Raw genomic sequence first — 14,160 nt, 5'->3', positions numbered from 1 at the left:
AGCCACCTGCAAAGTCAGTGGTCACTCACAGTGTCCTCCTCAAGTCTGCTTCATGGAATGTACGTCAAGAATAAAAGAACAAATGCAAGAGATCAGGTAATTTATCCACTACAACCCAAACCACCTCAGATCTCATTACAGGCAGATTTTTTTCTTTAAAGACATAGTTGCTGGTGGGTGTAGGGTAAAGTAGTCTATGGAGGGGAGAACATCTTGTCATTCCTATTAATATCTTAGTTTTAAAAATCATCTTTCATCCTGAAGGAGTTTGTTTCCTTCAAATCATGGGCCAAATCCTAAGAGAATCACCGTGCATTTCAAATACTACTTTACAAAGCAAAGCGTAGGTGCCCCAGGCACAAGGACTTCAATAGTGCAGCAGAACTGAAGCTGACAGGTATTTGTTTCTCACCTATCACTGTCTGCAGGATTCAGTGCTTGCCCTGTCTCCAGGAGGGCTTTTTCCATGCCACCCCTCTGCTGTCCAGCCAGTAACCTGCTCCAGTGTAGCCCTGGCTCCTGCAGCCTCCTCCTCCTCCCAGTCACCCAGTACTTCTCTGCCTGGCTTATTCCCTGCAGCTGTACCATGGGCTGCTGCACCTCAGCCTCTGTCACCCATCTGATCCCTCTATTTTCAGCCAGAAGAACTGTGCAGATCTTTTCCCCTGTTTTCAGTAAGTGTGGATGAAAGGACACACCTGAGGAGACAGCTGACTCTGCTGGCATTTCCTCAGGCTTGTCTGGTTCAAAGTTCTTTCCCCCAGTGGCTGTTAGCTTTTCCTCCCTTCCTCTCTGTATTACTTTATTAAAGAAACAAGCAATTACAATGAGATGATAGCTCGAAGATTTTATTTTTTTTTTAACCATATTGACAGAATAACTGGTACCATGAATGTTCTCATTAATCATCAATAAACCAAGCAGAGCATAATGTGAGAACACTTCCAGCTCATGCATGCTGCAGACACTTAAAAGTCAGTTCTGTCTGCAAGGCAGAACTCACTGGTGTTACTTAGACAGTTGTCCTTTAATTTTGATCCCTGTAAGGCTGAAATGATGCTCTGGACCAAAAAAAAAAATCTCAGCCAGTTTAAAAGGATACTGTAAGAAAAACAGTATCAGTTCACATTTGGATCTCCTCAGCTTGTTGGAATAATTTGGAAAGCTCAAAATCAAGCTGCTTTTATTTTTTGAGTCAAGCTACAAACAAATCTGGAACAAATAACTTCAGATACATGTTGCAAACAGCAGTAATTCCTTGTGTATTCTCTGTTCATATTTCAACCTGCAACTCCAAGCTACTTTGCTGCCCAACACCACACATCCCATTTTATTCCATATTACTTTCAAACCATCCCCTCTGCCCAGCTAGCTGATAATTAAGTTGCTTTTAAAATAGTATAATCTGTTGTCTCTGACATATATTATTATATCTTTTTTTTACCAAGACAGTAACAAGCATTAGGGAGGAAAAAAAGCTCTGTCCCTTAAACTCACTCATGATGACATATATTATGTCTACATTTTTTCCATAAAGTTAATCTAGCATTTTGCTAACAGTTCTCAATCTAACATCACACAACCCAACCCATGTGCCAGCATAACTTAGGAATCAACTGCACTTTCTTCCCTTCTCTAAGCCAAGCAGAATTCATCACACCACAAGAGTCCTCTCCTTACCTCTGACACTGACAAAGGCTTCATTAACTAACAGTCTCTAGGGACAGTCACACAGCTCATAAATTTCAGCCTGGATAGATTTCTTTGTTCATTTAAAATGGGGTTTGGGACAATTCCCACTAGAAAAGTGTTATTTATAGAGCCTAAAGCCAGCACAGCCATGTTAAATATATGAGACCTTCATGGCTCAAGCTGGGAACAGGTACTAAGCATCAAATTTCAATAAATTTAATTTTCCACACAATGCAATAGAGTAGGAAGACCATGGACTTGGATTTATATTGTTTTTATCATGTCCTTTCCACACTCATTTTTCCTGTACTTCCTCAGGTAGCAGTGAGATGCAAACAGATCTCTGACAAACTTTGGTATCTATATTTTCCATCTTGTTATTACAAACCAAAGAAGCCCCACAAATTCAGAAAGGTTCACCAAATTTTAGTAACCTCTTGGTGAATCTCAGCTGATATTCTGAGTAAACAAAAACAAGTTTGGATATAAACTAAGTCAGGCTCAGCAGTGTCAGTTCAAAACTTGGCAGTTTCAGGTTATTTCTGGCTTTCATAAAAAAAAATCAGGGGTGAGAAATCTAGTAAATGGGAAAAATGAGTTCTCTGAACCCCCTGCAAATCACTCAAGGCTTATTCATAAACCCAATGGAACTGCTGAACAACAAGAAAGCATTACTGGAGGTGGTGTGAACACCCCAATATTCACACCAGCCCTTTAGCAACATTAACTCTTCTGCTGCAGTGTCTTACAGCTTAAAGAGCTTCACATTTAAACAGACATGAATGTTCAAAACCACTTTAAAGGTAACAAAGACAGAATATAAAAGTTCTCAGGCCAGCAGTCTTCTGAAGAGAAATACCACTTCCTAATTCAATGGAGCTTCCTCACTGGGAAGACAGCTTTTGGAATCACGGTGCTGGAAGTCACAACTCTCTGGCTACACTCCCAGGTATGTCACTAACCTGCTAAAAGACTTCAGGAAATCCTCTGAACCCCGAGTTCCTTCCACACCCCAGTCCCTACCACATACAATAAAGTCTTGCAGGGGTGCTTAGAAGCCTCAATGAGAGCACTGGAGATTCACAGATGAAAAGCACCAAGCATTAGATTTATGGCAAACAGGTACCATAGGGCTGAAGGTAAGTTATAAACTACCATTAGCTTCAAATGCTGTCACAGGCAACACAATCGAACAGAAACTGTCATTATGGCTCTGTTAGAACATGTGATTACTACAAACACATCCCTGTTCCTCCTGTTTTATCTAAATTTCAAGAAGATAAAACTATACAACTGTAGAGTCAAAGCTGACATGCAGAGCAAATCCAGGTCTCATCTGCCAAGCCTGTACATCCCTTTTCCTCTTTACGCACACAGAATCAGGATTTGAACTAGACCTTAGTTATCAAACTTGAGATAATCTTTACCTCCCCCAAGTGAATATTAAGCCACAATATCAAGCAAACACTGTTCTGCCTACACAATCCTGGGACAGCCAGTTTAGATCCATCTTGGGGATTTCCACATAAACCACAGTCTCACTTCCCACCACAACACAGGTATGCCTACACCAATTCCTTCAGATTTTAATTTACAACAACACACAACAACACAAAATATATTGGCAACAAATAAGGACACGGTAGAATTCACTTTCTGTAAAGCTAAGAGTTTAAAAGCAGCACCCAAATAGAGCCAATAAACAATGCAAGTTGTCCTCCATAGCCAGTGCAGTTAGAAAAGTAGGTTAAGAAGAAATTTGATTTTTAGAAGATGTGTTGTATGATGAAAGACCTGGAACAAATCCCGTTGTCCCTACTGCTGAAGATTTATCCAAGACAACTATAATATTTATTCATGTCATATCTAATTCTCTATTCACTTACACCTTGTGTGAATTCTGAATATTTGAGCAGAAAAGATAAAAGCATTGCTAAGTGCTGCTGTTTAGCAGGAGAACCCAGCAGTGCACAGTGCAGGGTGACAAGCCCTGGGTTCAAACCCAGCAGCAACAGAGTCACTGCCTGCCCTTGAACTAGTCACTTCTGTTTCCATCCTCCTCCTTTGCCACACATACATAAATCAGGAACAACTTACTACATACCTGGATAGCTAAAGGACCTAATTTCCATAGCTAAAAAAATTATATAAAAATGCTAGAACAACAGCATTTCACACTTCAATTTACATACAATTAGTGACAACATAAGCTACCAAACAGTTCAAATTAAAATATTTACCTCCTTCCTAAACCTTTTATTCCACCATAGCAGCTGATCGCTAATCACCTGTAAGTCTAAATATTATAAAAGTCACTAAAGATGTAAGATGTAAAGACAATTACTGCATCTTTGGATAGCAGAAGCTTTTATGTTTTCCAAACAAGCTACAAAAATCACAATTACATTCTTTATTAAGAAAAAGGACCATGTCAGCAGTTGCTCTTGCAGCACACCAAAATCCAATTCTGAATAGTCTAAAAGGAGCCAGGCCACCCTCTGCCACCCAAGAGGAGCATAATGAATTAGAGTCAACGGGCACTGAAGATTTGTCAATTTTCTATTTGAGACTGCAAGGAACAGCACTCCACAATTTCATTGTATCTTCAATGATCTAGTAAGATTGTATCATCTCCTGTAGACTTTCATTAATTTTGATAAAAGGGAAATACACACTCTGTCTAAAGAGGTGCTCTGCCTGAGAAACTCTCAAGGGCAGACCTTACACTTATAAAAAACTTGTTGACCTGAAGAGAACATGAAAGTACATACAATTTTCTTCCCTTCAGGAAAATGGATGAGAAGGCACAGCTGTGAACTTTACCTGGTTTGGACTTTCTCTCTTTCCCCACCCCAGCATACAGACCCTCCAACCAGGGGATTTTAAGCATTTTACAAATTTAACTTGCAAAAAATTAAAACATTACAGCATTTTACAGATGGGAAAACTGAGATAAGTAATTTACCCAACACCACAGAACAGGACTAAGACATACATCTGACTTCTGCTCTGGTGAGGGATCAGCAGCACCTCAGTGCTCTGCCATCTCTGCACGTCCATCACTGTGCTGCGCTGTCACAGCATCTGCTTCATGGGAGACTGATGCTAATTATCAGTGAAGAAAGTGGCCATCTTGATGCTAACTGATGTCAATACCCATTGACTAGAAGTGAAATTATTTTTGAAGACCTGATTCTGTACTAATCAAGTCAAGAGACTTTTTGCACAGGTTCTTACACATGGAGGATCAGGCTGTAGTCACCTTCTCATCGTACAGTAACACAGCAACTGGACAACCTGAGTTCAACAACTAATAGTGAACATCTAATAACTCACTGTGCTGCCCCAGGCAACCTGCTCAACTTCCCTGTGCTGCTCTCTCCCTTCTCTGACAATACAGCAGACCCGTTCCTTTCTCAAAGCACGGTAATCTAAAAGTGAGAAGCACCATGCAAAGGCTACAGGTTAGTTCAATTTCTCTCCCTCCACTGCTAAAAAAAATAAAATCTAATCTCACTTGCTCTGACCCCAAAAGCTCACCCACTGGTTTTGAAAATTGTCACTCCTGCCAAAAGAATAAAAGCAGCTCCAGATGACCAAAATGTCTGTGACCACCCACTGGTTTTGAAAATTGTCACTCCTGCTAAAAGAATAAAAGCAGCTTTGTCTAAAATAAACAGCTCCAGATGACCAAAATGTCTGTGACTGTATCACTTTAAACTCCACGTACATACATAAAAAGATGACAAACTTTCTCTGTATAGAACAGTTACTATAGAGCACCAGCAGCTATTGTCCTCACCATGAGCCATCCTTGATAAGGAAAAGGAGCAACCCCATGAAAGCTATGAGAGATCTCACCACACAGATTGACCTACAACACTGCAGGTGTGGGCGCTGCAGGGTCTACAGCGATCATACATCAGATCACATTCAGACTTCACAATGCTCCTGTTGTCTAAAGGCTTGCACTCACTGTACTGAAAGTCTACCTGAAGTAAAACCAAACATCAGCTGGAGGGATCTAGAGAAGGTAGATCCTGTACTTCAGCCATTACCTCAACATTACCAAAAGCAAAGCCCTGGATTGTCAGACAATGCAGATAAACAGCAAAAGGAAAGGCTGAAGAGGGAAGTGTAATACATTATACAACAAGAGGTTAACAGTACAGTCCAGTAAGACTCCTGTCTGCCACCTCAGTGCACTGGCCATTGGTCTGCACTGGCCAAACACATCAGCAGTGTCCTACAGCAGAGCACTTCGTGGGTATTGTCCCCTGCTCCCCTCCCATAGCTCAGCATCAAAGGAACAGGAGGCTTTCACGAGCTGCATCACCTTGGGCATGGAAGACTAAGGACACCATGATCCTCCCCAGAATTTCCACATACTAAAATTCACCCATTTAAAACCTACCTCAATTATTAATGACATTCAGCGCTCACAGATCTATCAAAAGCAGACTGTTCCAGTGGAGATTCTTAATTAAAATCTATTAGATGTTGTCCAATTACAGAAAATCTTTCTACAATTAATACACTTAACATACCTCATCCCTTAATACGAAGCAAAAGTCATTGTCAAGGCTTGCTAGTAGATTTTACCCATAACCATGGTTAATCAGCAGTTTAGAGGGAAAACAAAAACAATTTTTAAAGACAAAATAGTATTTTAGGAACAGCAACACCTTAAGGCCCAAGAACAAACAACTCCCCATACTAAACACACCAGGGATAGCCCTATCTGTAAAAAATTCTATCATCCAACACACAAAATGCTCCCACCCCAATTTAATCATCAGCTTTTATCACTCATCCTGATGCACACTCATAATAAATAGGGAAAAACTGAATACAGCCTCTCAAACCCTAACAGCCCTAGATGCAGTTGCATTAACTCCATTAGCTTTCCTGGACTTTCAGATCTAGTTCCATCAATTGTCTTACAGATGAAGTTTAAATATTCAGCACTTCCTCAGAACAAAATGACAGGGCCATTGGCAAAAGGCCCTGATGCCACTGTAGCACCTCAGACAAGTATCTTAAGGGGAAAAAAAAAAAAGTGTATTTTACTCTACAAAGCAGAGAACATAAATTTAAGTGGTTTTTGTTACATTTTTTCCCCCACGGAGTTAATGTGAAGTGACAAAAGACTCTGCTAAGGGGAAAAGGGAGGCAGGATTCTGAAGTTCACTAAAGATGACAAAAGGATTTAGCTGGCCCTCCATTTTATTCATCTTTATCCTTAGTAAAAAGAACCGTAGTCACCTTGGAGATACTGAGGTAGCTACAAAGGAATATGTCACAGGACCAAAGGCGACTCAACACAAAATCCTAATGTACATTCTGTGTATTATCAGATGGTAAATGCTATTTCTCCAGGCATTTCTTCAACAGCACTGAACCCAGCAAACCCAGTACCTGTGAAGCCAGAACTCTACAATGTCATTTTAACCCAGGTTTGCATCCTGCAAGCAAGAGCATGTGGCACATGGAGGGGAATTCTTTCCTTCACTGCTCCTTTGTCTTCTCCTCTCCTCCCTTCCATTGTTTCTAAGATCAAAAGCTTTGTTCTCTTGATTGGTAATTAAGCACAAATCACCCAGTCCAATTTTTCAAAGAGTAATTAAAAGGTTATCAAGGAGAAACAGGCAAGGTACAGGTATTCCCGTTGTAACTGTAAATAGGTCACCCCAGTAGATAATTCAGCTTTTATCACTAGTATCACATAATTTTAAGTTCAAACAAAATACTTAATCTTTCAGTCAATTAAATATGGCCAAAGAGATCATATGGTTTCCAACTGCACCCACAGCATACTGATGGCAATCCTCCTCCTGACTCTCCAGTCATTTGTCAGGGAAGAAGGATGAGCAGCTCTAATAAGCAACAGCAACTTTAACAGAACACACTGTGCATAACGGCAAGACGTGAGCTAGAAATTAAGTTATTCACAGAGCCAGGGAGCTAAAGGCTGTAGAGATTTCTTCGATGCTTTAAGCATTAAGCTATTGCAGTAATGATTTGCAAACATTTTCTCTAACCCTACACACTCCACAGACATCAGAATGGGACACTTCCTCACAGCTGTGTAAATATACACACCCCCTAGTAACTTCTGAGGAAATACAAACTGCACTACTGAGGTTCTGGTTATAATAAAGACATTTTTCTTTATATATTTGCTCAAGCAAACATTTTCTTAGCCAAAAAAATTCAGTATCATTGAAACATTTCCTCTGAGCAGGCAAGGTAGACCACAAAACAATGCAATTACCTACCCACACCACACAGGTAGGAAAGCCCAGGGATTGTAAGATCATAAAAGTTACCCCAGCATTATTCAGCACATATGCAACTGAGCACTCTCTCCTGGTAAAAAAATATATCATATTCTGCCCCTTGGGCTTTCCAGAGTAGCTTTAAACACCTTTGGAAGGAAAAAAAAAGAAATATTTTCTAAATTGACCAGTCCCATTTTGAGTGTCAATTCAATTTCACTTCAGGAAAACAGAATTGGGTATCTGAAATGACTGACCTACCAGATACATTGTAAATATATTTTCCCTGAATCTGAGCACAAGCCTGAAACTTCAAATGCAGAAATTAGCAACTAATTTAAGATCCTCACATTAAAAGCGTCCTACAAATTACCAGCAGCAGATGAAGAAGCTTGAAGATGTCGTGTGGCTTTCTTGTTAACTACTGTCTGGTTATGTCACGTAACAGTCTGACACAAAAAGCTGCAAAGAGTCTCCCAAATCCCACAGCAATCTTGGATCCATAAATAACTCCAAATATTCAAATTTTAGTCAGGTCTCTGCTGAGCTTCTAAGCCCAGCACAGTTGGAAACCAATCAGGCAACTAACCTGATTGGAGCAGCCTCTTAACAATGACACAATCAGCAAAGCACAATGGGAATTTGAAAAAAGACTATTCTTGAGTGACTGCAGTTTTCAGATCAGATCTCCACATGCATCCCTCTGATCCCACTGGCAGCTCAGAATAGTTAGAAACCTTAAGGATGAGCATTTGGGAGAGTCTGGTTTGGTGTTACGAGTGCAAACTCTGCTTAAGAGAAGGAAAAGCCAAGTAGAGGCACTGAAGGGAAGTTACAAATCTCATCTGAACTCATGAAAACACAGTTTTCCCACTCAAGTCAAGGGAGAGACAAATCCACAGCCACTACCATCCTCAGGTTTCAAATAAGATGCTGTTACAGTGGTCCCTGCCAAAAGCCAATGTATGATGGTGGGGAAAAACCAAGTTATTTGAGAGAAGCTGAAGGAGCAGGGACTCAGAAACAAGCTCTGATTTTCACAAACAAAGCAAAGTCATGGCACTGAAAGATGACAACAGCCCTGGATGTCTAAATTAAGACACTGAAGCGCATTTAATATTCACACACTCATCACAAATGCACAACACAAATTCCCTAATATACAGTAAAGCAGTTTATTAGCAAGTGTCTCATTGGATTAAGTCTGCTCTTATTCTATTAGGGAACTTTCACACTACATTAAATTGCAAAACAGGGTGTTTGCCAGCACACGATGAACACAATTATTAACCCCTCCTCAGAAATGCACATAGACATGACACTGACACATCAGGCCAAGGAAGCTCTTAGGAATATACGGCTTAAAAGGAACAGCAGGGTATTGAGACAACTAACCATTCTCCATCCCTCAGCACAAGAAGATGTCTCAACACTAAGATCATTGTCTTCTCCCAGCCAAGTAGGCATGACCTACTGCAATACATCAGTGATGCTCAAAGAAGGTAAGCTCAAGAGTGGGAGAAGCAAAGAAATACAGTTCCTCCCAATTGTTTTGTTGACCAGCCTTGAACATACTGAACAAAACCAGTTACCTTCTCTATAGAGGCATGCTTTTTTTTTTCTCCTTCTTTCACACTTGCTTACAGCTTATTTTGGCCCGCCTCCTAGTAGCATGAGCTTTGATGAATGACGCATGGTCATCCATCTTCGAGTGCTGCACTTCGATGATGAATTGAGTACATTTGGAAAGCAGTCTGAGAAAAAACAAAATTGATAGCCACAGAAAAAAAAAGAAAAAAGGGAGAAAGAAGAAAAAAAACTATGCTGGGCAACAGCCATAGAGTTTAATGAGGTGAGATTGATGTACAAAAAAAAAACATATTAGCTGAACAAAGAAGTGAGACACCAAAGAGCACAGAGGAGCAAGTTCCAGGTTTTGAAGTCACTAATCTAGAAACATCCAGGGGAAGAATGCAAGCGTCCTTTATAGAAGAGTCCCTGTCTCATTTACTTTTGTAATGCCTCTAAGTGCTTTCAGACCTTTAGAAAGCCTCCTCAATACCTTTTTCCCCCCATTTATTTATTTTTCCTCTGTTATACTAAATACACACCATTTCCTGAACACCTCACCTCCTCAGTAGAGATTAAATGTTCTCACATGGCTTTGTGCTCCCACTTTCATCCCACAGCTTACACTTATCTACCCAAGTTGCCCGTGAAGTTCACCAGTGATGCAGAAGGAAGATCTTATTTGTTTCCTCACCTTGCCCCAATGCAGAGCTACAAGTTATCAGGACAGTATCCAAGCTGTATCTCAAGAGCTTTGTTGTACTGGTCAACTGGAGGAAGATGCCTTTCTGTTGCTTGCATCTATAACCATATCGTGTTCACAATTAGCTCAGAGCAATACCTGGATGCAACTTGTCTATAGTGCGTTACTCATTTACTCCACCATGACCCTAATTCTGAATTAATTTCATTCATGGATTTTGCTTCTTCAGCAGAACCTCCCACTGACATCTTAGAGGGCAAAAGGAAACATCTGGCACCACTGATGAGCAGAGCAATTTGCCAGGGGGCTTCTCAGGGCAACAGCAGCACTGACAACTCACCATCAAAGCCTCCTGATCAGAATTTTGTACAAGATGTAGGCATTCTTTACATAATACCCAGAGCAAAGCACTATGCTACCTTCTGATTAAATGATGAGGTCCCATAATTAAGATGATTCTCAAGCACAGTTGCAAGATGAAGATATGATTTATTTGCATAACTGAAATCATCTACATAAAGAGCTGTTTTTCACCAGTATTTCTTTTACTCAAGAGTTTTCAGTTGGGTTAGACAAGAAACTGAGGTCAAAAGATCTGTCCTAAAGTGGTTTGAAGTAAAATTAATTTCCAGAACTGTCCATGACTACAGCATTCTTACCAGGGATTCTAATGCTGGATGCTACCACTGTTTCTATTACTTTTTGAATATATTCCTGTCAGACTCCAGCTGCAATCAGACACCACATCAGATGAGCAGTCAGGTCACAAGTCACCAAGCTGATTTCATCTATGCCTCAGATCTGGAGGTCTGAGATCATGACTCCTTCAAATACAGAAGTCTGACACATCATATAACATTTGCTACCACAGCAATACAATTTTTTTCCCCCCCCTTAAATCAGTCTCTCAATTTTTTATCAATACCAGGATGGTACCTGAAAGTCCTGGAGATCAGAATCCATGTAGAGTCTTCATACTAAATTGTATTACTCAGTAACTCCTCACACCCCTAAAGACCCAACAGTTTAGTCATATGTCAGAGAATATCACCCCTGGTTGGTGAACAGTCTGAAGTTAGAGAATTACCCAAATGCACCCACAAAGCATTTGGCAGAGCTATAAACTGAAACCCATTATCCATCCTCCCACTCAGAGAATCTCTCTTGGATTGAGAGAAGCTCCTCTGCACATTAGCTCTGCTTTCCTCTTGCTCCATTTTCTAATTAACTTCTCCGGATGTCTAGAATGATTCTTGATAAATCATTACTGTCAGGCATTCAGAGAAACATTTCAAACCTTATCAGAGATTAAAAAAAAAATCAAAACAACTATAACAACTGCTCATGAAGAAGCACTCCCAGTTTATTGCAGCATAAAACTCCAACCTAGATTTAATCCCAGTGGCAGAAATAGGAACATGTTTATAAACATCACTGTTATGAACAATGTACCTTGTTCTCAGATTCCCCTGCTGAGGCAGTCCATCGTAGATAGATAATACATCAAAATCTTCCTCTAACGCAAAGGACTGGAAAACAAGCTGTATCCTGTTCTGCTCCTCGGCAGTGATTGTCCACGTGCAGTTTGCATAATTTGGATATCCGTATGGAAAGCCTGGACTCTGTATTGTCCCATTTGGGCCCTGCAAAATGTGACTGCAGTTCTGGGCTGGCAAGAGAAAAGACAAAAGTACAAGTCAAATGGTGTAGGAGACACATTTAATATCTTCACCATCAAAACAGATCATACAGGATGCTTTCTACTGCATTTCTTTACAGTTCATGGTCCCAGGGAACAGAAAGAGGTAAAATCAAGATGCATCTTGTGTTGCGGATGCCCCCTCCCTGGAAGTGTTGAAGGCCAGGTTGGATGAGGCTGGTCTAGTGGAAGGTGTCCCTGCTGATGGCAGGGGGGTTGGGACTGGATGAGCTTTAAGGTCCCTTCCAACCCAAACCAGTCTGGGACTCTATGATCTTAGTACCCCCTGTAGGAACCTGGACCCCAGACACCCATCCCTTGGGCACTGCTCCCAAACAGCTGGATTACAGCAGCTGCTGACTGTAACTGGAAAACAGATGTTTACTCAGACATCCTTTCACAGCCCACAACAAAGTCCCATATACCCCTCATTATACACTGGGCATTTAGGGATTTAACACATTTCAAGAGCTCCTTTTCATGCTGGGTACCACAAGCATGAGGGGATCAGAGGCCACAAAAAACTCAGAATGACAATACCAAAGCTGACTGTCTTTCACCCTTAGTTACACTTGCATAAGAGACAAGATCAGGGCTCAACTGTGCAGACAAAGAGACACACAATCCTCTCCTTGAAAGGCCAAAACCTGTAATGGACATCATACATAATGAGGAACTGAGTCACCAAATGAGTAGTCTGTCTGGACAAGATGGCATAAAACTGAATGGCAAAAGCTCAGAAATTAAAGTTGTCCTGACTCCAGAAAGAGCAGGAGACAGTTCAAAGCTTTTAACAAACATTCTTCAACAGTTATTTAGAATTAAAAAAAACAAACAAACAAACAAAAAAACAAACCACAAAGCCAAACCACACACAAAGAACAGTTCCAAATCTTTGCAACTTTTCATCCACATACTTTCAGGTAAACATTGTTCATAAGCCTGAAACTACCTCCTGGCAGAGAGAAGAGCTGATGGTTTTCATACAGGGCCTTTCCATGCAGACTGCTGTAAGGAAAAGGCATGTTCTCACTCGGTCTCTGGTCTGTGTACCCCAGGCTGGCAGCTGTACCACTGCAAAGCAACATGGACCATGGCCCACAGCTGCCATCACCAGCGACACTACATACCCCTATGAGACCTGAGGGGGGTACATTGGAAAAACTGTTGTCTAGACCCAGCCTCCTCAGGCTGCTTGGTTTTCTCTCACCCAGTCCCAAAGGGTTTCAGCTCCTCATGCAGGCTCAACAGATAGCGAATATCTTCCAATCAGTATTCCTAAGGAGCTGCTGTGGAGCTACATCTTCTGAGAACAAAAGCCTAGGCCTGGACCCACCAGCTAAACACTTAATACTTCCCTCAAATCCATTTTCCTTCCCCAAAGAAGTACCTGTGAACACTCCATCCCAAAGATAAAGATCAACTGCCATGATGTACGATTTCTGGATACATGAGATTTTCTTCTCTCTGGGGAAACAGGTACATAAAGATATTTTGGGAACAGCCTAAATGACAAATTCTCCTTAGTGATTTCTTCTCTCTTCACTGTTACTTTACCCAAATGGCTTTTGAGTCACAAAGAAAAATTCACTCCAAAAACCGGGTATAACTCCTACTGGCTTTAATGGAATAACTCCTCCACGCCAAAGCTGAATTCCAGACAGTTCACAAGGCAACTGCTGAGACCAAAAGCAGAATTTCACCTTGATCCCATGGTCAGCAGAGCTGCTGATCACTGCTGCTTGCATTTCCTCTGGCTTTTCTACCTGATGCTGGATGATTTACCTCTGCTTATGTAGATAACCAAGGCTTTCAAGTTGAAATGAATTAGATGAGAAATTACTTCTTTGAATTCTCATTGCTTTTTTTCAAAGGCAGCAATGGCATTTGCACTTCTGAGTGCCAACCAGCTACAGGTAGAGAACTGCAGAGTAGTGCTCATTAAAGCCAATCATAATTAGATTGACCTACTTCAGTGCAGAAATGCTTAGTGGAACTTCTCTCTGCAAGATGAAGTTCACACCTTTATGAATCTAAAATGGTCAGTCATATTTACTACCCAGGGAATCTTTTGTATCATGTTTATTATATCAACAAGAGTTAGGATAGCCCCATAACCTACCAGGGACTAAAAGTGAGCTGGGCACATAACTCATTAACAAGGGCAGACTAAAGTACTTTACATTTCTGTAGCACCTGTACAGAATCTTAAACCCAGC

The 14,160-nt window shown here is 40.8% G+C and overlaps 1 protein-coding gene across 1 annotated transcript in view; it reads right to left on the bottom strand.

Annotated features, from left to right (window-relative positions):
• Nucleotides 1-14,160, bottom strand: part of LOC104525642 (CUB and sushi domain-containing protein 2) — a 291,143-nt gene that overhangs the window by 253,463 nt on the left and 23,520 nt on the right. Inside the window, 1 exon segment of the mRNA XM_010168859.2 lies at nt 11,695-11,911. Within this exon segment, the coding sequence (XP_010167161.2) occupies nt 11,695-11,911 (217 nt within the window).

Source organism: Antrostomus carolinensis, unplaced genomic scaffold, assembly GCF_000700745.2.
Source record: "Antrostomus carolinensis isolate BGI_N321 unplaced genomic scaffold, ASM70074v2 scaffold3800, whole genome shotgun sequence".
Classification (NCBI taxonomy): domain Eukaryota; kingdom Metazoa; phylum Chordata; class Aves; order Caprimulgiformes; family Caprimulgidae; genus Antrostomus; species Antrostomus carolinensis.
Note: the sequence above shows the minus strand (reverse complement) of the source record. Positions and strands in the feature narration are given on the sequence as shown.